This window comes from Paralichthys olivaceus, chromosome 14, assembly GCF_024713975.1.
Source record: "Paralichthys olivaceus isolate ysfri-2021 chromosome 14, ASM2471397v2, whole genome shotgun sequence".
In the NCBI taxonomy this organism is placed as follows: domain Eukaryota; kingdom Metazoa; phylum Chordata; class Actinopteri; order Pleuronectiformes; family Paralichthyidae; genus Paralichthys; species Paralichthys olivaceus.
Window position 1 is genome coordinate 12,343,120 of NC_091106.1, and position 25,946 is coordinate 12,369,065.

The 25,946-nt window shown below is 38.3% G+C and overlaps 2 protein-coding genes across 2 annotated transcripts in view; one reads left to right on the forward strand and one right to left on the reverse strand.

The window, feature by feature from the left end:
• The window catches only part of mcph1 (microcephalin 1), a 28,146-nt gene that overhangs the window by 1,040 nt on the left and 1,160 nt on the right, over positions 1-25,946 (reverse strand). Inside the window, exons 2-13 of the mRNA XM_069538465.1 lie at positions 25,415-25,467; positions 25,229-25,320; positions 25,019-25,137; positions 24,807-24,891; positions 24,171-24,282; positions 23,963-24,094; positions 23,780-23,860; positions 21,975-23,093; positions 20,636-20,757; positions 17,840-17,877; positions 17,565-17,727; positions 17,385-17,462 (exon numbers count right to left, since the gene is read on the reverse strand). Coding sequence (XP_069394566.1) covers positions 17,385-17,462; positions 17,565-17,727; positions 17,840-17,877; positions 20,636-20,757; positions 21,975-23,093; positions 23,780-23,860; positions 23,963-24,094; positions 24,171-24,282; positions 24,807-24,891; positions 25,019-25,137; positions 25,229-25,320; positions 25,415-25,448 — 2,175 coding nt within the window. The 5' untranslated portion in view covers positions 25,449-25,467. The remainder of the gene's footprint in view (positions 1-17,384; positions 17,463-17,564; positions 17,728-17,839; positions 17,878-20,635; positions 20,758-21,974; positions 23,094-23,779; positions 23,861-23,962; positions 24,095-24,170; positions 24,283-24,806; positions 24,892-25,018; positions 25,138-25,228; positions 25,321-25,414; positions 25,468-25,946) is intronic.
• On the forward strand, positions 3,052-16,688 carry angpt2a (angiopoietin 2a). Its single transcript, XM_020091853.2, has 10 exons — positions 3,052-3,149; positions 3,615-4,460; positions 8,407-8,562; positions 9,825-9,946; positions 10,039-10,277; positions 11,000-11,127; positions 11,409-11,510; positions 12,208-12,374; positions 13,923-14,053; positions 15,602-16,688. The coding sequence occupies exons 2-10, from the start codon at positions 4,191-4,193 to the stop codon at positions 15,772-15,774; spliced, it is 1,488 nt and encodes a 495-aa protein (XP_019947412.2). The 5' UTR covers positions 3,052-3,149; positions 3,615-4,190; the 3' UTR covers positions 15,775-16,688.

The following is a 25,946-nucleotide window of genomic DNA, read 5'->3' on the forward strand; positions in this document are numbered from 1 at the left end:
CAAATTCATGGAAATTCAATTAAGAAATTAAAGATAACAGTTTTGCTATTAGTGCAGCCAACATGAGAATGTTTTTTATCAGTTAACATAAATCTGATAACAATATTCTGTGAAAGTTTCATGTTGGATTATTTGGTCGGGCTCCAGCGATTTTCATTACTATGAAAAAATGGATGGATATATGGGGATAAATATATAGTGTCACTAAACCCAGAGGTATTTTTCAAAGCAGACATTTTGACTTGAGATGGTGAGAAAAACACAGATGTAACAATGATTGCTGTATTCAAGTGTAAGTGAACCAGTGAGCAATGAGAGCAACTGAGAGAAATTCAGACGATTTTAATGTAATTATTTACACCTTTGCTTTTTCCCGGTGAGATATGTCAAAATGTCCTGTGTGAAAAAAAAGGTTTGAGATAAGAGTCTGATCAGTCCCATCCAGAGGAGAGAGAAAAGTGAGGGAGCTGTCAATCAAACACTGTCTCTATTTTAATGAACATCCTGCTGATTGTTCAGGAAAATAATCAAATTAGATTCAGATTATTCTGAAACATTGTCTGGCTAAAAAGAAAACTTCATTGTAATTCTGGAATGCCAGCCACAGGATTTCACTCTTGATTAACATGAAAATTATCATGATGAAGATTAGTACCATGAACCTGCATGAACATAAATCAACGTCAAGGGACATTCTTTTGCCCAAATGCAGCAAATTTACATGATATGAATAATTATATGATTAATCTACTTTTCCCCTGAAGAATCTCATTTTAAAATCATTAAAAGTCATAACTGTGAAACCTTGATTCAGTACTGAAAGTGGCCTGAAGGTGGCTGCTGGTGATACAGCAGAAGCTGAATATCAATGTGAGGAACCTGAGAAACATGAAAAATGTGCCATGAAACGCAATTAAAAAATTAAAAAAATATATTAATATGAGTAAATACTGAAAAGTCACTGCGGCAAGTGTTACCTAAACTAATTTATATTTTCTCATTAACAGAATGAGGTTTACAGCAGAATGACAAACTGTTTTAAAAACTAACACAGGTTATGTTTTCTGCTAAGTTCAAAAAATGTAATTATTTTATGAGAATCACATTAACGAAGACAACTCCTTTCTCTCTAATGAGTGACAATATCATATAATGCCGACACTGCAGAACACGTTTCTTCATCTCTGTGAGGTTCTGAGTCTTGTTGGTTTTGCTGCGTGACGCTCCCACCACAGGCCCGCTCTGTAATCTGCTGGGGTCAGTAGCTAGACTGAACCAATCTGCTCTCCTCTTAAGTTGAATGCCAGGAAATGATCTTTGAGGCTTTTCGTCTTTTGTCAATGTTCACACAGGTTTCACTTCACCTCAATAATCGGGGATTGTTCGGCAGGGTTCAGAGACAGGGTCAGGTTAACATTAACCCACATTGTCCACTTTAAAAGGGAATGATTGAAGACAAAGTTTCACGTCGGTTTTTGTGAGGAAAGAGGGAAAACACAAGAGGGAAAAACAGAAGAGAGATAAACAAAATGTTGAATATATAAACAGCAGATGGTGAGTATTCTACTGCTAAGAATTCAATATTAAGCCTTTAGAGATTTGACTTAAAATAAATATAAGTTGTCTATGATGTGTGGTCAAGAAAATCTAGCTTCCACTACCTGTTCATTATCACCCGTAGACTACTTCTGTTAACAACACAGTGAGGAGTAGACATATATTACACATTTATGTCAAGTTTTGTGTAAATTATCTCACAGCTCCTCCATCACCAGCAGTTTGGCTTTGCATGCATTTTATTTCATATCTAGACCAGAAGGGCACTCAAAGAGTTCATACCTCCAACAAGGATCAATGGACCCCGAATGAAACAACATTTAAATCCACAAGATCTGGATTTTTATTTATAATTAGCTTTTCCCCAGTGAGACATGTCAAAATGTCCTGTGTGGGAAAAAAGATATGTGATAAGAGTCTGATCAGTCCCATCCAGAGGAGAGACAAGAGCGAGGGAGCTGTCAATCAAACACTGTCTCCAGTTTAATGAACATCCTGCTGATTGTTCAGGTAAATTATCAAATGAAAGTTTTAAATTCACTCGATCTGGAGTTTTATTTGGATCTGCAACAAATTGTACACACTCATAAATATCAGCCCCCAAAACATCCCTGACTTTTTTCCATGAATTATTCTCTGAGAAATCAATGAAAATGTCATCTGGATCATATTTAAACTGTAAGTGAGTGGAGATACATGAGGTAAAGAGCCTCCTCTGAAAAACACTCTTGAGATTGTCTCAGTTTAAATGAGATGCTTTTTTATTTTGCCAGCAACAATTTATTAATGCTTCACTTGGGAAATCCCACCTCCTTTCTCCAACAGCCTAATCAATATCCCTGCAGCCACTAATGGCGAGTGCATGTGCGGTCTTCTTGTTATGCACGGTGGTGAGTCTACAGAGAGGGTGGACAGAACGTTCAGCCTAAAATCCAACACCAGAGATGAATAAATAAAGCCTAACAGCTCCACATAATGAAATTCAGTGTGTGCTCGACAGTTCAGCAGAAGTCTCAGGACAAATAAAAAGTCTAGTGGTTTATATAGGATGTGGTCCAAAGACAAATTAAACGGATGAATGGTCCCTGCGAGTCCGATATGTTTTCAACAAACGTAAAACACATTGAAACACAACAGTTGCTGTGCACAAATGTACTGTTTGAGTGATTCAGCACAAACACCTGAAAAAATGTTTTTGAAATGACGACGTGTCCTTCCTCTGTGGTAATGCGCCTGAAATATGTTGCATTTCCCGTATACAGTAAGTATTACATCAGCCTACTTCCTACAATTCTGTTATGGTATTTCTATCCCACTGCAGAGGACAAATCTGCGGCTTTCCTGTCAAAAAATAAAATATGATGCAGTTGACAAAAGTGGTGAAGTTGCTTAAGGAATGACTGAGAGTCTATGTTAGAGGCCCTTTCCAGCAGTATAGCACAAAAACGTCCCTCTATGTGAATACACTTCCTGCACCACACACCTGCACTCTGTCCTCACTGTGACATGAGAGTCCTTTAAAAGACTCAAAAACTTTTTCAGGCCAGGATAATGCTGCAGAAAGGCCCCAGACTCTCCATTGTGTCCTGCAGGTTTGTCATTCTAACAGTGTCATTGTGTGTTGTTGGGAGCCAGACTCCTAATTTTCTAAAGACCCAGTGGTGATTCATTCTCAAAACTATTTTCTACTGAAAATAATTTTTCTTTCAGCCACAACTTAGTAACTCTGGCTTTTCAGCCATGTTGTTGCTCAGAGAGGAAGACTAGAAACACTCGTCTCTTTAACAGCTGGAACTGACAAATGTCAACGCTGTCTTTTAATAAACCAGAAAACATCCTGGCTGATGTTTGGGACCAAATTGGATTGTTTTATCCTGTTATGAGTGAAATGAACCTAATATATGGAAAATGTATGTGAAATAATAATCAGTAGATATCATTCGATTTTGCTTTTAATGTAGATTAAACCTCTTAAAAGAGCAAAGTATGATTATAAATGGAAAGCGTCAATAACATCATTAAACAAAGGCTTTTTCCTTTGACTCTCGTGTTCAAAGATGCTTGAGTGTTTGTCGTAAGCCGGGAAACATTCTTCAATGAATGGGATGGACACAGCTACTATCACAGTGTCCTGAAGGTGGACAGCTGCATCCTGAAGAGCTGTTCCAGCTACAGCGAAAAAAAGCACATGGGTTTTGAAGAGGATATAGTGAAAGATGTGTCGTCTCTGCATCTGCTCCTGTGTTGTGTGTACTGAAAGGAATCTCCACTTCACTGCTCTTCACAGTGACTGGCCACAGTGAGGGGGGAGTGGTTGGAAAACACAGTTAGCTAATCAGAAGGGGCCATAGGCTGCTCAAACAAGTGGCTGGGGGCTCGATGAAAGGCGAGCACATGCAGTCTGCCACTGGTGACCTAAGAGAACCAAACACTACCTCTAATTCCTGATGGCTCTTTCTCCTCCTACCACCGAGAGGTATTAAAAGGAATCTGTAGAACCTCAAGAGAACTGTTTACACTTGACGGCTGTCGGGAAAATCGACGCACAATCATTGAGAGAAGTTTGAGTTAAAACTTGAAAATCCAAGGAGTTATTATTTCACTGAGTTTATTTTAGGTAAGAGAACTCTACTATGAAGATGCTGCATGTTGACCTACTACTTCTAAGTTTCTGCCTTGGTCTGAGGACAGGATACAGTGCTGTTGGTAAGAGACAGTATCAGATCCAGAACGGTCCGTGCAGCTACACCTTTCTGCTGCCGGAGCAGGAGAACTGTCAGACCCAGGCCAACAGCTACAACTACCCAGTTCAAAAGGACGGACCTGTGGACAACGACGAGTCAGCGCAGAGGCTGGAGCAGCTGGAGATCACCATGGAGAACAACACGCAGTGGCTGCTCAAGGTAAAGTTCAATCATATCCATGATATTTAGTCAATGCAACAAACTGAGCGAAGAGCTGAAAGAGCCTCCATGCAGGTGTCAGAGGAACTTCCGCTCAAATTCTCACTGTAAATTAAACATCTGGATCATACAACTTAGATAAACTTATGACGTTGCCTGATGTTTACTGAATGACTTCTGCAGCTGGAGGAGACACATTTTAAGATTCAACACTTGTTTATTCTGACTTGCAAACATTCAGGGACAACTGTTCAACTGTTGAGAGGACGATGGGCTGGACGATGTTGCCAGAATATTATAGCAATATAAACATTTTCACATCGGTCAATATCAACAATTGTCACCACAAATTTCACATTGGTAATTCTGTCATTTCAGTTTAAAGACTGATTTTCACTCCTGAGTGAAGGTTGTGGTTTTAAACTCTTCTTTATGAGCAGGTCATGACAAACACTAGATAAACAGCAAAACATTTTACAAATCTCAGTAGATTAATAACATGTTATAACTTCTTACTGTGCCCACACAATGCATGAATAATATATCGATCTATTCATTGAACCCTTTTTTTAATAATGAAAATTATATTGAAACCGTTTTATTGCTCAGCCGTAATCATTTATCTACTAAATTACAAAAGCAACTGATCAACACTGACAACTTTGTTCAACAAAATCCACAATATTCAAGATTTACCTATCGATTAAATTATCAGTGAATTGATCTATCAACAACTATTTTGGTCAGTTGATCAGTGAAGTCTTCAATGTGCAGACTATCATACTAAATCACCAGCCCCTTGTTAACTACCATGCAGACACAAGTAACACTTGTACTACAAAAGTGATAAAAATGCTTCACTTGTAAAAGTTTTATGTCGAGAAGAACTAGTTGGTCTGAAAGCAGTTTAAAACTTTGGGAATCTATTCTGAGCAAGCAAAGATGAAAATAAACATAAGAAAGTTATATGTTGTTGAATACAAAAGGATATAATGGACGAGAAATGAACAAAAACTCATCACAGGTGTCCACACGAGGGACGCATGCTTTGCTTTCAGTTTGCTGAGCTATTGACTTGAGGGAGAAATAAGTGAACTGCTTCTTTTCCAGCTCCCACTCACTGCCACTTCAGAGTGCTATTAACGATCGGAGCTTCACAAGACGAGCCAGATGAGACAAGAGCGTCTCACAGCTTGATCACACAATTCCACATCTCGTAACGTAAACGGGCTCAGATCCGTTCCTCGGGGGAGCTCAGGGGGCATCGTCTTTGATGTTCTGCATGAGCTCGATGCCGCTCCTCAGTGACGACGCTCAATCAGACAAAAACTTTGACATGCTGGCTCAGAATTCAAAGGCCAATTCACCACCACATCAGTGAAGCTTTAACAAAACCCAACAGCACACTTGATACAGGGACAGGTTATGTACATGTCACATTAAAAGAAGCGGTGATGATTAATAATGTGCGACTATAATCTGTACTTGAATGAGCACGATCCCTCTCAAATAACTTGGTGTGAATCCAGGAGGTACCTTCTTTGTTCTGTCATGTGATTCATTAAATTCATTTGCACTTCAGATATTAAATATGGGAGAACAAGAAATCACAGCTAAGGTGTGAAAACTGTGATTAATGTTTCGCAACACAAAGTTCCACCCTAAAATAAACTTGATATTTTGCCATACAACAGAGCAGATTCATATCTATAATATTCGTTATAAGTAATTATACATATGCTTACAAAGTATCCATTTATTCATATTTTTCTTTACTGTGGCTCCAGAGAGGACGCATTAGACACTGTAAAGGTCTATAGTGAGTTATGGCTGTTAATACATCAACAACCAAGATAAATGATGTGACAACCTGTTGAGTAATAAAGAACTGAGATGCCTCATAAATTATCTTCCATCACAGATAAAACTAAAGCACATACCTCCACCAAGGCCAAATAATCCTACGTCTTTCTTTTATCTTCAAGACTGAAATGTTATTTTCTGAGCATGTAATTTTTTAAGCATTTTAAATGTTTAAAATTCTTGCAGCGTAAAGAAGAGATATACAGTACAAATTCCTTGATGTACTTATTCAAAACCCGTCAGAATACAGTAATTTCATTTTTGAAATATCTCGTGCTGCACGACCTGCAGACAACTGAGGAAGGAGGGTGAATGAGGAACTTAGTCATTCCTCCCTGACGCCTTTGAGACACGCGGAGTAAACAACTGATTAGATCACGGACTGTCAATGGGACATCCTGCCGACAGTTCAAATTAAATCCTTCCACCTAACACACGTCCCTGTGTACATTCAAGAACATAAACAGACTGGACACCAGGAAAGGAAGACAAACAAAATCAGCACTGATTGCAGCTGTTAGTTGTATTTGCCATTAGAGAAAAATAATAATAAATGTGTCTGTTTGGACTTTACATTACTGACTGATGAGTAAATAACTTACTATAGATGACAAAGACATTTAATTGACGCTGCTCTCCGGCTGTACACAAGTCACACTGTCATGAAGGATGTAACTCCTCACTCAACACTTCCATCCTGTTTACGAGACGTGTGACCTGATTGCCACTCAGGAACACCGTGCAGGAAATAACTTAATGATTGGTCTTGGTCTAAATCCGGCAATACCGTAAGGTAGATAAGAACGAATTTCGTAAAGATGAAACACTGACACGCTGACAACCTCCCCTGCTTGAGGCCATTGTATTATTACTATGAATCAGAGGTTTAATATTTGATATGAGAAGTCAGTGTCTTAGTGACACAACTGTATCTGCTAGTTCAAGATTTATGCAGTTGTGTTTTTCCTGTGCAGCACCCACATTGTTTTAATTTAACTGCACTCATGCATCTGAATGCTCATGGACGTGTTGGTCTAAAAATGGTGTGGTCAGATGCAGCGCTTTATGCTAATAAAAACCTGAACTGCACAATTCAATGCAAAGATAGTACCATGCACCTATAGGCGCACGATACGCACACGCTCTGCTTGTTACACGCACACGCTGTGCATGTTACACACACAGGTGGTCTGCCCTTGTGCAATGAAGCGTTCACTCTGAGTACCTGGCAAATCTAATGTTCTCATAGGAATCCACCAAGGTGCACCTGAGTTTAAAAGGGACACAGAGGTGGCACTCTGATAGGTTTATTGAATGTTACAACCAAAACACAGCCATGATTAATAAAGAGACACCTTTGAAACATAACCCGATTTTTTTTTTTTAACTACAAAACTGTATTTGGACAAACCTTTAACACGTGATTAGACAGTTAAAATCATTTCATATGTTTTATATCTTCTGAAGACTTTATTAATATATTAATTCATTGCTTTGATAGGAAAATATTTCCACATTTTGGCATTTCGGACAAACTTTAATAATTAGACAGTGAATAATATAATCTAAATTGAACATATCTTGAGGCGGGTTAATTCTGTCTCCCTGGTTTGCTTAAATGATGTATTATGTTCCATTATTTCACTAAACTACTGCATCAGCAACTGATTCCAAAAATGGGTTGTGTATTATTGAAGAGGGAGCACAATAATAAAAGACTGATGTGTTTTGAGGTTTGATTATAATAAAGTGTGAGTTTTAATGTAGAATTGGGCAACTGATCATTTTTCAGTGACTCTATGACAATGGTATTAACTGAACTTAAGGGAATTAACAACCACAACATGAATGTATGTTTCTGGACCAACAAGTAAAAATGTTATATCAACTACAAAAACACATTTGCTCAAGAAAGCAAAGAAAACAGACCCACTCCTTGTCCAACATATTTTATAGCGGGCAGCACCTGGTTGTCAATCTGTGAACTTCCCTATCGATGCAGCATTGTACAACAAAAACCATTAGTTTAACATACAAACGGAGATGTTTTAAAATGGTGGCTTTTCTTTCCTCTGTGTTGCAGTTAGAGAACTACATACAGGACAGTATGAAACAGGACATGGTCCAAATCCAACAGAGTGCAGTCCATAACCACACAGCTACGATGATAGAAATTGGAACAAACCTGCTGAGTCAAACCGTCGAGCAAACAAGGAAACTGACCAACGTGGAGGCACAGGTGAGGTTGAGCTTTTGGTTTTGTTTCGTAACATACAGAGATGTAACGTTTAGAAAAACACACCCGATGTGCACTGTTGCACTAAGAAAAGGTCAAACCCATCTGCACCTGTCAACATACAAGCACAACAGATTTCTCAGCTGAACAATGTGGTGGTTCCACAGTGAGCTCTGTGGTACAGTGCATTAAATAATGTGGCTTCAGAGTGTTAAAAAAATAAGCAGGGGTGAAAACAGGCATGACTGCGTCAGTTTATTATTGTGGCTACACGTCAATGACCTTATGTGAGCCAACTGTACAGCATTTCCTGTTATTAGCCCACTCGTATTCCCACAGAAAGGGTCTATCAGTTTGTCACAATCACACATCCGTCTGTTCAAAGACATCAACAGCTCCATTGGAGACACATAGCTGGGATCCATGTAAACAACCTGCTTTTTGCTGAGTTCAGTTCCTCCAAAATGGGAAATTAGAGGCAAGGTCCCCAACCCCAGAGTTTAGTTCAATACATCTGTGAAAATACGTGGATTGTAAAGGTTTTCCCTGGTTCAGGCTCAGGTACGTCTGCTGTATTGGAATTTAGTTGCTCTTTCCTGTCAAACTTTTCCATTTTGCAAATGGCTGTTTGTTCACCCTGGTAAAAACTGGGGGCAAGGGACAAACTGCCTGTTGATCAGATAAACATTTTTAGGTTTATTATGTCATTTAAGATTATGCTTTTGCTATTCTTTCCTCTAGGTTAAATGTTTTCAAACATTGTTTAACATTTTATCAGTCACTCAGTTTTCTGGCTAATGTATTTTCATACAAAAGCCCCTAGATAAATCCATTACTGAAGGTTTTATTGAAATGCAGTAGTGTTAGGGAGGTGCTTATTCAACTTAATGATATAACCTTTGGAGCTGTGTAATATGTGGTGCTGTTGAACTGTGGGGTGAATAAAACAATAGACACATTTGTTCACATCACAATACAGTTCACATCATCACAAATTGCAGCCTCCAAAATGACCATGAATCCACAACTCTCTAAATCAATTTCAACATTATAACCTTGATGGAGAATTTTTCTAGGACTGTTGTATTAGACTGTGAAGCGAGGTGTGACAATTAAGTGTATATTAAACATTAAAATGGAGAAGACAAACGCAACAGCATAATTCAATTTAAAGTATTCCTCTGTCCATCTGCAGACGCAGTAAGAGGTTCTTTTGTAAATGATCTCAGGGACAGAGCTGAAATTAGTGCTTCTTTTATTCGCAGGTAATTCATCATACAACTCGACTTGAGCGGCAACTCCTTGAAAATTCCTTGTCGACCAACAAGTTGGAAAAACAACTAATTGTCCAAACAAATGAAATCAACAAACTGAACAACAAAAACAGGTGCGGGCTCACTCACTTCAGCCTCACTCACAGTACAGTGCCGGACAAAACAAAGACAAAGCTCACTATTGAATTTGTCTGTGACTCCTTAGCATCCTGGAGAAGAAGGTGGGGGAGATGGAGGAGCAGAGGCAGGTGGAGCTGAAGATGGTCAAAGAGGAGAAGGAGCAGCTCCAGACTCTGATACTGAGGCAGACCGCCATCATAGGTGAGCTGGAGCAACAGCTGCTCAAAGTCTCCTCCAACAACTCTGTCCTGCAGCATCAGCAGCAGGAGCTGCTGGACACCCTCAACAACCTCATTCACAGCATCACTGTGAGCTCAGCTCGAGGTGAGTCAGCACCTAACTAAAGGTTGTTAAAGAATCATATTTGTGCAACCACAGTCTTGACCTGTAGGCTGAGACTGCTGTAACCACTGGAACTACTGAGGGTTAGACACAATTTAAAGGAATATGCTTATTGAATTTCTGGTGCAGAGTTACTGAGAAAACTGAGTAACTTCCAAATGTGTCCATTGACTATGAAGCTATATCCAGTAGCTTGTTAGCTTTGGGCGCACCCTCAAAATTCTGTTTAGTCTCTGGTATGATTATTTTACCTTGGTAGACATTTACCTGTTTCTGATATTTGCGGTAAATAATCAAGACGTATCGATCTGAGTTTTATCACAGCATTCATAGGTTTTATTACCTCTGCCAGGGAGGTTATAGCTTCCCATGTTTTCTTGAAACACGGTGGCAAGGTGGAGTAATGGCCAAGAGTGATCCCATAACATTTTGATGGATTTTTCAAATTTTCTTTAACATTTTAGACATTTTTGTGAATTTCTCCATAAATAATGCTGAGATCTTAATGGAAACAATAAGGCAGATGTGGAGTGCTAATACCAACTAGGTGAAATTTGGTGCAGATCCTGCAGCAGTCACAGTGACACTAAGGAAATTAATTTGATCCTTTTAGCTACCAGAAGATGTGAACTTCCAATAGGATGACACATGAGCACTGTGAAATTGTGTGCTGTCAAACCAACAAGGCTGATCTTTCTCTGCAGAGACCAAAACCATCATGATGCAGGACACGCCAACCACGTTCATGGACTGTGCTGCTGTCTACAAGTCAGGAAACACCCAAAGTGGAGTCTACACGCTCACATTACCCAACACCACGATGGAGGTTAAGGTACAGTGAGGCAGTTTAATGGCTTCCAACTGGCTTAACTCTAAAAAAGTAGTGCGCTCAGATCTGCAAAAAGTGGAATTAAAACCAGAGGTTAAATTAAATCTGTGATCTCCTTAGATACTCTTCAGTGATTAAGACTTGGACTTCAACTCTGTTCCTCTTCTCTTTGGCTTAAAAGTTGTTTTAACTGAACCAAACCTTGTGAAATTGTGAGATCATTACAGAGCATTCGTTTTGAATTATTAATTACAGCAGATCTTTTTTTCTCCTCGTGTCTGAAGGCTTTTTGTGACATGGAGACAGAAGGAGGAGGCTGGACAGTGCTACAAAAACGCTTCGACGGCCGTGTTGACTTTCACCGTACGTGGCAGGAGTACAAAAAGGTAAAACTATTAAGAAGAAATTCTTCCCTTTAAAAAATATATATCCTAGGTAACGGGTTTTCAGTCCGGTGGCACAGGACAGAGGCCAGATTTGGTTTTGGCCACTGACTGAAAGTGTTTTAAGGGCCTGGTGACTCTGCACTGTTAAAAGAAGACAACCTGCAACCAATAAAACTGAGATATGAGGTGATTATAATCTGCAATCCATTCAAATTAATTCCATTTTAAAGTTCCACAGTCAGTCACAGCAGATTTAATATTTCTGTCTGTGCATCTGAAACTTAAATCTACAATCAGAAAGTACGAGTTGAAAACATTGAGACCAACAATGCCAATGCCAAGCGGGAAATAATTACCCAACACAATGCCACAATGAATGTCAAGTTCAGTGTCAGGTCCCCACAGAGAAATCATTTCAGAGAAGAATTCTTTAGAATCTTAGAATTCTTAGAAAAATCTACCTGTGAATGTGACTTTGATTCTTTGATTTGATAAACTTGGTGTGTCTTTAAGTTTTATAATGGAAAAAATGTCACTTTCAGGGCAAAATAACTGTGTTAAAGCAGGAAATGAAGAGTACATGGTGATTCTCTGTCTATGTGCTGTTTCACTGATGAATTGATTGACTCAAAGCTAAATGCCTCTACACTGCAAAGGATCAACAATATTTAATTACATTTCTGTAACATCTTTTCAGGGGTTCGGAGAACCTTCAAATGAATTCTGGTTAGGAAATGAATTTGTCTCCAGACTGACGAGTCAACAGATGTACATACTGAGGATCCAGCTGAGTGACTGGGAAGGAAACTCTGGATTTTCACAATATGATCAGTTTTCTCTTGACGGCGAAGCACAAAATTACAGGTATGTCATAACATAAGAGAAGTGTTCCCTATTGAATGTGTCGCATGTAAGGTGGCAAATATGTGTTATGTTATTTTGAAGTTAATGAGGAAAAAGAAATCCATGAGTATATATTACTGCTATCCCAAACAAATACCAAAAACTGTTGCTAGTTTGCAGCCAATGAGCATCACCAAAGCAGGACTTCTGCAGGGTTAAATAATTTAAGTTAAGGCTTTTTAAGACCATAATGAATTAAATTTAAGTGTCAGAATTACATACATGTCCCTATAATTTAAGATAAGATGACACGTTATCTCTCAAACTACAAGCACAGAGTATCATAGTGTAAATAGACTCAGTTATCAGTTCTGTGTTGGTCTTGTTTGTAGTTTTATTAGTGTGCTAATATCTGTATCATTGAGAAAGATCTAGAACACACATAGACATTACAAACTATGCATGCTGACAAAAACAATTGTCTTTCTCTTAAAAGACTAATGTTAAAGCTCAACATTAGCGAGTGAAAGAAAATGAGTTAAATGAACGTTAACATAAGTAAGACCCACCTAAATGTATTTAAGAACAAATAGGTAATATCTTTACATATTTAAGACGTTTAAAGGCTACTTCTATTTCTTTATTTATATCTTAACACTGTGGAACCCTGTGAAGTGGAGCCTCAAAACTTAAAATTCTGCATATAGTGACAAAATCCAGCAGCTGTACTCCATGAAAGAAAATGAATTCATGGAGCCCCGTCTTATAAGAAATAAGATGTCGTGCTGAATCTATTTCATACATGAACATCGTTTAAGATAAAAGCACAGGAGCTTTGGCTGAGATCATCTACTCATGCATATTCCAATAGACTGGATGTATAAGTCAATGTCGCCATCCGCATCAGAATTTAAAGAGAGTAAAATGAATATTCATCTCCTGGAAAGCAGTTTTTATCAAGACGACAGGACATAATCTGGTCATAAATGTTGATCTTCTGTTACTGTATAGAAGAACAAAACATTAATGGTCCTCTTGTTAGTGCTTTGTAAGAGTATATACTTCCTGATGATGATGATAAGTTGGCATGAGCCCAAAGAAAATGTAATAAAACTGGTTAGGATTTGAAAAATAAGGAAATACATAATGTGTTTTGCATCCCTTACATACAGTAATAACAGAACCTTCAGGAAGCTTTTCTACTGTAAAGCCAAGCTACTTCAATTCAATTGATGTGACAAACAGAACTTGAAATGCTTCAATTCAACCAAGTTCCATTCCCACCTCTACGCAACTATGATCAATTGGGTCAACAGTTACTTGGCTCAGCAACTTCAAACTCCTATAAAGAGATGACACAAATAGCAGCAAACAATTCCTTCGATAAAGAAAATGAAAATAGCGTGAAAATGTGTAGAGACATTTAATCTATGCCAAAACCCATTTTAGCAGCAGTAGTGAAGTTACAGCCAAACAACTGTATAAGTAAGTCGGATATTGCCTTTTGAGGAACAGCAGTCACGAACTTCCTCCTCCTCTTCCTTCATTTCTCCTTTTCCCATTCTACAGGATACACCTTAAAGGCTACAGTGGAACAGCAGGCAAAATAAGCAGCATCGGGCAGCCAGGAAGTGATTTCAGTACAAAGGATGCAGACAATGACAAATGTGTTTGCAAATGTTCACAGCTGACAACAGGGGGTAAGAAACACATTTTTTGTAAATAACTTATTCATTAGGAAAATAACAAAACAAAACAAATCATGTTCATTTGCGATGGCCACACATTCCCACACGCTCCAATCTCAGCACGACCCTCCCAAAAAAATCTCCCAAGTGCATTTTAAGGGCTCCCGTACTTTTGTAGCCTGGTCAGGGAGCACAATTAGCTCAAAGTTAATCACTGATCAACTCATTGGGGAATTCAACCCCTACAATGGCTGACATTAATAGCCTGGGAACAGAGCTTGAAGGTCCTCCTCTGTTCCCTTGAAAGTGACTCGGCTGCCAGCAGTTTGTCTCCCTCTGTATTAAGGTCTGCCAAGTGAGCGTGAAAGCATGAAAACACCAACCCTGTCCTCTTTTTCCCCATAAGGAAGTCTCAATATGCACATTATGCACAATCGTGACTGACTGGCATTGACCTGGTGTAAATGGTACAGTGGGCTGTTTTGAATGAATACAAATTTTAATAAATGCTGTAAACCAGTGTGTAAATGGGAGCTAAATGTATAAGATATGTCTCTGAGTGCAAAGGTTTTCAATACAAAACAACCACTACCTGTGGTTTTAAAGAGGAAATCAATTATACACATCAAAGTCTGTTGACAGGTGTTGGGAAGTACTACTACATATGAGAAGAGGTTCAAGAGGCCTGTATATAAAGATGGACGACATGACAGCTCACCAAAAGTGGAGCCAAAGTTTCTTGATCGACCCTAGTGGCTAGCTGCTGCATAGGCCATAAACCCCATCTCCTCTTTGTAGGCATTGAATACAATATATCTATGGTTCAGCAGCACAGATTCCTCCAAGGTTACAAAAGTACAATGTTAAATCAGTGAACTATATTAAATTCACCACTGAAATACCACAGAGATTAATCAACTCTTGTCTGTTTGAGGTGACAAAGGACCTAACTGAATTGAAAGGGCCAAACCAAGTTATAAGGCAAGCCAGTGTCTCCCCAGCACACACTGATGAGAACTTAAAAAGTGTCATGGGGACCTAAAACCAAAAGGGGTGTGCGTCGACGATCCATCGTTTTGTAAGAGCAGTAGCAATTATACTGTCACATCCAATTCAATGGTATTAAATAGGAAATGTCTGCCTTGACACCGTGACACGACAGAGGAATGTACTGCCACTTTCAATTCAAATAGCTGCTCATAGGATGCCATGATGCCGACATCAATTTAACTGCAACCACAAGTGCAAAACAGATGAATTTAATACAATTAATTTCATAAAATCAGGATTCTAGCTTGAAAAAATTAAATAAAACTCAACTTTGTGTTTTCATTCAATATGTAGTAGATGTTACAGCTTGTTAATGTCAAAGCTTCAGGTTTTATAAAGGATGTGATTAAACTCAAAAGCAATACATTTGTAAGGTGTATAAATGGTTACAACAAGAGGATTTAAAGATGGTTTAGCTCAGCTGTCAGGAGTGAAAGAGACAAGTATGAATGCGTTATCCTCTTTGACAACATGAATGAATTTAAAGTGATGTTTGTTTTGACATTCTAGGTTGGTGGTTTGATGCTTGCGGTCCCTCCAATTTGAATGGGATGTATTACCAGCAAGGCCAAAACTCAAATCGATTCAACGGAATCAAATGGTACTACTGGAAAGGTTCGGGCTATTCACTGCAGTCCACAACGATGATGATGAGACCAGCAGACTTCACGGGTCCCCTCTGAACCATCAGGAAAATGTGCCCGACAAACAGCCACAAACAAAACCGCCCCAAAAATCCTCAAGGGAGCCAAAGCTCAACGTGAAAATATTTTTTACACACCTTTGTGCATCTTTATGTTTAATAATTTGGATTTTGCAAAAATGTTGAAATATGGACTGAAACCAGAGCAAAATGGGACATTAACTAATTTAATTTCTTGAATGATTTTAATATAGTTTAAGCAGCTGTTTAACTTTATTCAAAATAATTGCTACCAATAATTTTAAGAAGGAGACGATGGTACAACATGCAGACAAACAACTGGCGAAAAGTGATTGTTATAAAGTGTAAATGCAAATGTTAAATGCCACAGAAAACAGTTCTCTCATTACTGTTTTTCTGCAGAGAATGTATGTACATTTGTTATTTAACTTATATGTAGATTTTAAGGTCGATATTTAACATTATTATATATGATAGAGAGATTTGTTTAAGAGATCTAGAGAGCTTCTTTGCTCCAAGTTAGTTAATGATTTCATTGCACATAAACTAAGAGGAAATCTTTTAATATAATTCTGCAGTACCGTCCCACATGCTCACACATGAAGATGATTTTTACGGAATGTATTTTTAAGTTTATTTTGAAGCTAAAAGGAGTAGAATTTACGAAATGTGAGGAAGCTTGAGTTTCTCACAAGTAAACACAACCTGTAGGTTTTTGTAAGTGTTTGACTGTAATGCTCTACCAGTTGTTATATATGTGAAGTTGAATATTAAACACAACCACAAAGCAGGAACTCAAGCTCTGAAGTTGTTTTCTATTATAGTCCTGTTGTATGCTTTAACAACAATTGTTCTGGTGATCCAAAAACTGCCTGATCACCACAACCTTTCCAGTAATATTATATCAAAACACAGAATAAAAATGTTAAATTCACCTAAAGGTTTTTTCTTATTTCTTTTAATGGCACTTATGGGTGTTTTACGAAGCATCTCTAATTAATATTTCAAATACTCACAGGAGACACTGATCAGCTACATCATTTAAAACAAGTAACTGGTTTTAATGTTATAGCAAATCTGTGTATTTTTTACTTTGTCAAGACATTAAGCTGTGAAACATAAATGTAACTAAAAAACATAGATCGCTGGCTGTGTCCATAAGAGTGGAGGAATGATAAAATGCCTCTGGAACACGAAAATATTTTGTCTGTCACAACAAAAGCCATCAATCAGTTTCAAGAGGAAGTGTGCTGACATTTGTCTGCATCAAGACCCCATGTCTTCCCTCGCAGTGGCAGGAGAGGACAGTGACTCATGAATGACGAGTTCAGGAAGAAGCAGCAACATTCATATTTCACACAGGACGCTTCAGGAAAAACAAGCAGACTGAAAATGGATGACTGGCAGTAAAAATTAGCTGGTTCCCGGCTGACTTCCTTTGCATGGGATTTATTAGTTTAAAGTCCGAAGAAATTATGATTTATATGGAGAAAAATATTAATAAACAGAGAAAAAAATATGAATTACTGTATAATTGAAGACATTTCTAAAGTTAATCTAATGGATCTGACTGTTTGCACTAATAGAAAACCACAATAAGTTTACAGTTTAAGTAAAAAAACTACTCACCTGTGCTGCTGGAAACTGGTCTGAAAGTTCATAAGGCTCCTCTGGAATCCAATGTCTTTGCTCTAAACACCAGAGAATCTACACAAAAAATACAAACAAACAATAATTATACATTTTTTAAATGATCACATCAGTTTTAAATGATATGTAATTGATACTTAATATTAATAAACTACGTACCCATTCATAGGAGAGGATCCAGCAGCCACGAGCTATGCCCAACAGAATATTGAGAGTCCGTCGGTGACCCCCAGACACCACATGAGTCGTGCTCTCACAAACTCGGTCAAGGATTATAAAACCTCCAAGTGTTTTCACCACCTGAGCTACCGTGGTCTGCTTCCTACAAGACGTGATGAGGGTAGAAAGTATCCAACACGAACAATTAAACATTAAATTGATTTTTTTAGCAACGGGTGATATTTTTTTATCTTTTAAATGTTTGAGGTACTTACTCAGAGGGCATGCTTGTCATCACCAATGTTCTCATTCCCTGAAACAAAAACGAAATCAATTAAACCATTACACATGCTATTGAAGAAGAATTTGTATAAGTCTGTTCAAAACGACGTAATATTTTTCACATGACTTGCTAACAATTACAGATTTATAGAAAGTCTATAGATCTCTGACAAAAGTGTATATTCGGTGACATTTTATTGGAGCAAAAATAGAATAACTCTGCACTCCATGCTGAACAAATATAAAATATAAAGTAGATAAAACAGTATTGAAAGTTTGTTTTTTATTTCTCAAAAACTCCTTTGGAATTCAATGCATATTCTTTTTCTTTTGGGTGAAAGCATTGTGAGCTGGTTTGGACTGTGCACTTTCAATAACCCCTTTAAATAGATGATTGCATAGAGACCAAATGGAAACTCCAACACCAAGGCCACAAGCGGGAAAAAATGTATTCAGAGCCACTGAAAAATATTGTGCTCCATCCTGCCATGTACTTTGGCCCCAGAAAGCCATCATCGACACAAACACCTGAGCAGCGCTTACAGGGACCACCGGACTCTTTCCTACTAGACTCTGATATCTGGTACTCCAGCTGCAAGTCAGGGGTTAAGGCCTGCTGCACAGTGATGCCAAAACCGTCCACCAGCCCCCCCCCCCCAACCACCAGTCACATTAACCCTGATAAACAAGTTGGAAAGTCACTGAGTTGATTACCATCAACACATCACTGCTACATCTGGCCTGACAGAAGATTTTATCAGAGGAAAATGTTTTGATATTCAGATTTGCTAATGATTCACTACACTAAAGATGAAATAATGAGAAGTTATTCCCTTAAGATCAGTTAACTCCAGCTTATCTAATGCAGTGAACATGTTCTGGCAGTGGCACAAGAAAACAGGCATTCAAGAATGAGCCTCCGACAAAGAGATGGTGTGAACTGCTGCAGGGCCCCCGAGCACAAATGGAGGAAATTCTTCACTCCATGACTTGGCGGCACTGATGGCGACTATTTTAGCGCCCAGTGAAATGACGTTATACAGAAAATGATGGAGGGAGATGACGATCCTGGGTCTCTGTGAAAGTGGAGTTGAAATGTAGTTTTGAGCTGTGAGAGTCAGTTAGAGATAATGTTACCACTAAAGAACTCCTTACATAAAAACTGCCCAAAATATTCCACGGGCACATAAAGAGAACGACTCACTTCAGAGAAAATATGTCCTGTGACCGCAGTCAAACCAAACACGGCATAATGCAGAAGATCTGTGGGGAAAGATATGAACTGTGAGGAGACAAGGATGAATGATATGTGATAACTGTCTGTATTGGATTTCAAGAAATGATGTCTGGGTCATATAGTATGTGTCCATCACAGGCTGCATATCTAAAGATGGACGACTCATCTCCACTTCCAACAACTATCCAGAAATAAAACTAACATTTCCGGTATCGGGGGGTGGAGCCACGTTAGTTGGGTCCCACCATTAATTGCAGTCGACTGATCATAAGTGTGAGTCTCAGCTGTCAATTATGAGTTTTCCGTATAGCATTAAATAACCAATTAAAACCAGACTTATTGAAAAATGTATCCTTGAACAAACATGAGTGTGATAAGAACTACACAAAATGACGCAAACCATGTTTAATAAAAATGTAGTTGAAGAGTAATTTTGACTTTTTAGTTCATGTCCCATCTACTAACATGAAGAAGGTGGGGTTCATGAACTGTACTGCAGCCAGCCACTCTACAGTCTGTGTCTGCACAGACGACTGGGCCACCAGGGACCCCCTCTACATTTATCATTCAGCATTCTGCTGAAAATGAACAAAATAAAGTAAATTCTATTTATATATTCATTCAAGTGCATATATTCACATTGAAATAATATATATTCTATCAGTGTCAACAGCAGCAGCAGAAAACAGAAAACCTGCACAGTTTGCAGTCAGAGTCGAGTTACATGGAATTTATCATATTTTACCATCTGCACATCAGAGGTCAGTGAGCCGTGCAGGTGTGACTCTCCACAACCCATCACAAATGTGTTTACTAAAGCTTCTTCAATCTGAAAGCAATCTACACATCCATCTGTTATCACAATTTTCATAGAAACAAGAAAACTACAGCACGTCTGTGATGAGGCTACAATAAAGTCGACCTGAATAAGATCCCTCAGGGGGACATGACGTGATGTTTTGCTTTTTTCAGCCACAGCTTGTTGAGGTTAGCAGCGTAACGAAAACAGACGCCAGGTGCATTTCACAAGCGAGGAAGTCGTACGCCACCATCCCAGAGGCAAAACACAGGAAACCCTCAGGACCAGACAAAACCTCTCATTGAGAAGCGTCAAACGCCTACAGCTATGGAAGTGTATGACCTATGGAGGAAATACTTTAGAACTGCTTATATTTAGTTTACAGTCTAAACCTCCTAATGAATGAGCACTAAGATTTCAGTCACATTCTGCCGCTGTATTAATGTTGGAAGATAAAGTATGAGCTCATTCAGTTAGTCCTTGATGGAGGAAAATAAACTTTGTAAAGTGTAGACTGTTCTGAAGTAAGAATAAAAAAATAAAGTGTAGTATCAAAATCGCAGTATCAACTACAGGAAATCTAAATGAAATAGAATATATATATATATATATATATATGTACCATCAACATGCATTTATTTGGTAAAACTTTGTTACTTATTGCAAAAGACATTTTAACATTTAATCATCATGACTGACACTAAATTGTAAAACTGCAGTTTGGTTAGACGATTAAAAACGATGTCTTCATACCTTTGTTTTGTTCACCAGTTTCTGAAGATTCTCGCTGATCTTCTGATTGTGATTGTGAATGTCTTCCCCTTCCGAGAGGATCTCTGTTGAACCAGCTGCAACTGTACATTCATTTCCTCTGCCTACATTTGAAAACAAGACAAACACATTTTTTTTAAAGTGTGTGTGTGTGTGTGGGGGGGGGGGGGGGGGGCTTCACTCAAGCTATATAGCAGGCAGTGTCGTTGTTTGTGAAATATGCTGCTGCTTGTTACATAGGCTGAACAGCAACATTTAATGGTAAATTACTTCACCTTTTAATCAATTATTTGAATTCTTCTGGCTGATGAGTGACTATTAATTTTATTACAAATCAATAAGATATTAATTCCAATATTCTCATACATACTCAGTCTAAATTATCAAAGGAAGTCAGTGAATATTGGAATGGTTTTAATAAGTTTAAATCAATTTGGACCACATCAGCACAGAAAAATGCTATTTATCTATACAGCTTTTAAAAAAGGGACATTTATGTTTTCTAATAATGTAAGATTGGTTTAACACGATAAACATAATACATAGTTCTTTTCCATCTTATACCGTTCAGTTTCAAAACTACTTTTCTTGTTCAGGGTCTTGGGGGGAGGGGGGGGGTTCAAGGCTCAGCAAGCAGGCGAATGCCGTGGAAGAGTCCCAATTATATCACATACTGAGAGACCAACAAATACACACCTACAGGCTAATAGAGCTTCAAAAGCACCTAATTTACATGTGTTTGGATTTTAGATGAAAATCAGAATCCCACGAAGATATGAAAGAAAGACATCTCCAACCGTATAAAAAAATATACAGTACAAACACACAAGGCCTAGGTTGGTTAGAGTCTCTAAACTGACTGTAGGTGTGAGTGAATAGTTTGAATGTTTGTCTCTGTATGTTGTCCCTGTGATACACTGGCAACCTGTCTAAGGTGTACATACATCAAATATATGGGGCTTAAATTATGAGTTCGGTCTTCAGTAGACAAACACACATAGAGAAAAAGATCTTTGGACAAAAGGGCCTAATTCACATTGCAGACATCTCTTTATTCTTCTCTTCAAAATGTGACACCCAGAAATAAAATTCATCCTAAGAAAATGAAATGGAGAGATGATGTACAAACGAAAATAGAGTATTCCCTGAAAAAAATTATCTTATGTAAACCTTTTGATATGTAAGATTACAAACAAAGCTACATAGTTTTGTTCAGTGTATAATAAAGAGGTTAACGAAGAGGTTAATTGAGGAAATGTATTCGGTATTAGTTTCTCTGTGATTAAGGTCTGCTCTAAGCTATGACAGTCTTGCTACTCACTTTCCACGGTGTGAGATTGAACACTGACATCAGAACTTTTCTCCAGCTGTGATACTGCTTTATCCTCTGTTAACACTGCTGGCTGCACAGATGCTCGTCTTTGTTTTACTGCATCACTTGTAGTTGTACCAGCTCTTGTGAGAGATAAGGTGCTCCGTCTCCCCCTTTTAGCCATGAGTTTTGCACTGGCACTTGAACTGTCCAGTGCAGGCAGAGATTCTTTAGCCTCCTGCTGGAGCCGACTGCTTGCATCAGACCACTGATGGAGATTTTTGCCACTCTGAGTTTCTTCTACTTTCCTCTTCTTTTTACTGATGGTCTCAGACTCGATACTTTCACTTTTTCTTTGTTTTCTCTTCTTTGAGACAGAGTTCAACTCAAAGGGAATCTGAATGCCCGTCTCCACAGGCAGATTCGTCAAGAGAGTTTTTTTAGATCTCTGCTGGTGGTTCGCTGGGGAAAAATAGTCCTCAAACACATTATCATCTCCATCAGTCGAAACTGACGCTACACTGTGAGGTGCAGCAGAGACCGTGGCAGATCGGACCAAGGCAGAAAGTGATGGTCTGGCTCGTTTGGGTGTTTTCTGTGAGAGAGAAGCAGCTTCTTTTGACAGTTCAACTCCAGCACCACCTGACGTGGCTGGTGACAAGACACAACTAGAATAATTCACATTATTAGGACAAATACTGGACTTAGTCTCTGTAAAAGATTTATCAGCTTTACTTTTTTGCTTTCCCTTCTCAGGTTTTGGGCTAGTGGATTTTATCTGTGATCGCCTTTTCTTGCTGATGTCAGATCTTGTATCCTGGCACGGAATTTCCGATAAACGTACAGATGTTTTTTTCTCTCTCTCTTTTCTGACTGAGATCCTTGTCTTTTTTTGTCTCGTCCCCTCTTTATCCTTTGCATCCTCCAAATCAGGACATCTCAAAGGGCTTGATACTATTTTTGGCACTTCACAGCAGGGCGACACCCAGAGCTTTTCAGAATCTTTCCTGTGGCGTTTTTCAACACATCCATGATCCGTAACGTCAACTTTTGTTCTCCCTTCCTCTTTATCAGGTGAGCAGCCAGGTTCAGCAGCAGAGGCACTGGAATCATCGTCCGACTGGTCAACTGTATTATTAAAGGAAAAATAGGAATAATTAAAGGTTTTCAGCCACTCAATATAATTGTTCTTCCTTCCCTGTGTGTGCATTTGGACTTGCAATGGCTCTCCCCGACCTTTAGAACATAAAACCACAAGCAGCTGCTTGCGCTTCACAAGCTCACACATTTAATTGTATGCTAGACACCCACTGTGAAATATTGGAAAGCCAAAGTAAACAAGTGGATGACAGTAAGACCTGTTCATGCAACCAGTTAATGGGAGCGAGATATTTTTCGTAGGAGCTGTCAGTGAAAACAAGGGCAAAATATGAATGCCGCACATATATGAAGCTGACAACAAAGAAATGCTAATGTTGACATTTCTGCTAGTTACTGTTAGTGTCTCTCGAGGCAGAGTCTTATATATGTATGTAATCTATATCCCATTTTTCTATTTGTTAACTTTAGTCTCCAGAATCACTACTGGTTAAATAAATTGTGTATCTCTTATTTCATGAGCTTGAGAGAATAAAATACTGTATGTAGGAATATATGAAGCACCTGCCAAGTCCAAGTAGAAATGCTATCTCCTTGGATTTCAACATTTTTCGGAAGGATGCTACCACTTCCCTCTTCAGAAACCGATCTTGGTAATTGGAAAAAAAACTGCAACTATCCACTTAGCTGTAAAAAGGAGATCACAATTTTCTTACACATTAATTTGAGGACAGTTGGTGCGCTGCCAAGAGAAGGCTTCAGTCTGGTGGGTGAGCAGGATTCAACCATTTGTGAAGCTGAAAGACAGAGACACTTGTGTGAAGTGGATGGCATTTTCAAAAGAGTTTAAATAAAGGCCTAAACAATTCATTAGCCTTAACACCTACTGCTGTGCATACCTGTGGGTGAGAGGTTTTTCCGTTTCTCTTTCATGTCTTTCAAGCGCTGTGCCATATAATTTGATCTTTGCAATGCAGGGCTGTAGACTATTCCACTCTCTTCATCGATGATGATGGGCGACACATCTGTCACTGTGGAAATAAATTAGGAGAAACTACATAATTTAGTCTTAAGTAAACATTTTCCAAAGATGTAATGATCTCTTACCCAGAGGTTGTTTAGGAGCGAGGTCTTTCATCATCTTGTCTAATTTTTTCTTCATGCGTTTGTCATTTTCAGGCGTCCTCTCTGGAGAATCTTTAGGCTGCATGCAGCGATGCTGGGTTAATCAAACACAAAACAAACAAAAAAAAGTTTGAATACTTTCAATGCCATTAGGTTGAATAGAGCAAGTTCTCTTTTCTTTTCTTTTTTTTAGAAAAACTGACCAATGAAGTGCTGTCTCATTCAATGCAATATAACACTGGGCCAAAACAAAAATATCATAGCAAGGGAAGTGAAAGAAACTTTATCAACATTTATTCAAGTAGGAAAGTTTCAGTCAACAAGTATGAGTGTGGGTGAGCTAAGGTTCAGGTTGAAATAAAAAGCTCATAAACTCAAATTTAATACTGTGTAAAAGCCCTATTAGTCCTGCTATATTGATTTAAAACAAGTCAACATTTCCAATAGAACCACTTGACACTCATTTACATATTCTGATTAAGTAAAGAAATTACATCCATCAGTGTCCCTAAGTTAGTACAATGTTTGGCTTAACAGTGTTACAAGACTGATATACACAGACTGCTTCGACTGTTAAACGAACATAAACATCACATTCGTTCATCTGACTCTACTCACTTTCTTGTTCTTCAACACAGGATTGCTTTCGTCATTTAAGGCTGGATACAACCCCTCATCCACATGCACACAGTCGTCGTAGCATCTGGACATTATTTCATCAAATATGAGTCACATTAAGGGAATCAAGTTACGATTCAATTCAAGAACAATATTTTGATTTAACCTTATAACAGCGCTATCAAAACAATATATAGCAGTATATTCCTTACCTGCCAACCCAGAGAACAGAGACGAGCCTTACATCACTTTTCTTAGCTTTTCTCCAAGTGGCCGAATGACCATTGTTGAAGACCACATGTGTGACTTGTTTATTGAATGTTTTTGATACCTGTAAAAAAGAGTAAATCTCCTGATTGTAAATATTACAGTAACATTTGGACAATATAATGCATATGTCTTCATGTGCCCTCTGGTCTCACCTGAGCTCCCATTTCCTGCAGCTGCTGAACGAATGGTTTTGAATAATTTGCTGTTTTGTCTGACGACCACACATCAACATAGGCAATGACATCTGCAGACACATTGAACAGAGACATAACCTTGAACACTGAACCCTGAAGTTTCACCTGGATATACTGCAGTTACACCAAGATAATGTACAATACCTTTAAGAACTGAGGAGTTGTGGCTTGTGGTCATTACTGGCCTCTAGTTCCACCTACACAAAACCAACAAAGACAGTTTTTGAGATGGAAAAAACTGCTTTCACGATGCACAGGAATTTTACTCGCATTCCTTGGTCCCGCTACTACTACTGCTTCCTTGACTGAGTTTGTCTTTGATAATGGCCATCAGTAACAGAATATTTAATTTCATAACAAAATGAGCAGTCATGTGTTATTTTGTTTAACCTCATCAAAACAAAAAAGAGAGAAACACTGGAAAGAAGAAATTAAAGTAGATTACAATGTTATCCATCCCTAGACATATATTACGAATCATACTTTTGGGCTCCACAGCATCAGATAATGAAATTCTGCATGCTGAGTTGGTCATGTGAAAAAACCTATGGAACTGAATTTGCCCATATAGATATCTTACCAGTATGCAATCCTCAAAATATTGTGATAGAGTAATTATATTGTATATGAATAACATTATTACTTAGTGCAAAAAATGCATATAATATTGTTTTCA

Bases quoted from the DNA above. Each gene is read 5' to 3' on its own strand.
- angpt2a (XM_020091853.2), top strand. From the start codon at position 4,191: ATGAAGATGCTGCATGTTGACCTACTACTTCTAAGTTTCTGCCTTGGT. The intron at 8,563-9,824 runs GTGAGGTTGAGC...TTTTATTCGCAG, and splicing joins TGACCAACGTGGAGGCACAG to GTAATTCATCATACAACTCG. The intron at 10,278-10,999 runs GTGAGTCAGCAC...CTTTCTCTGCAG, and splicing joins CACTGTGAGCTCAGCTCGAG to AGACCAAAACCATCATGATG.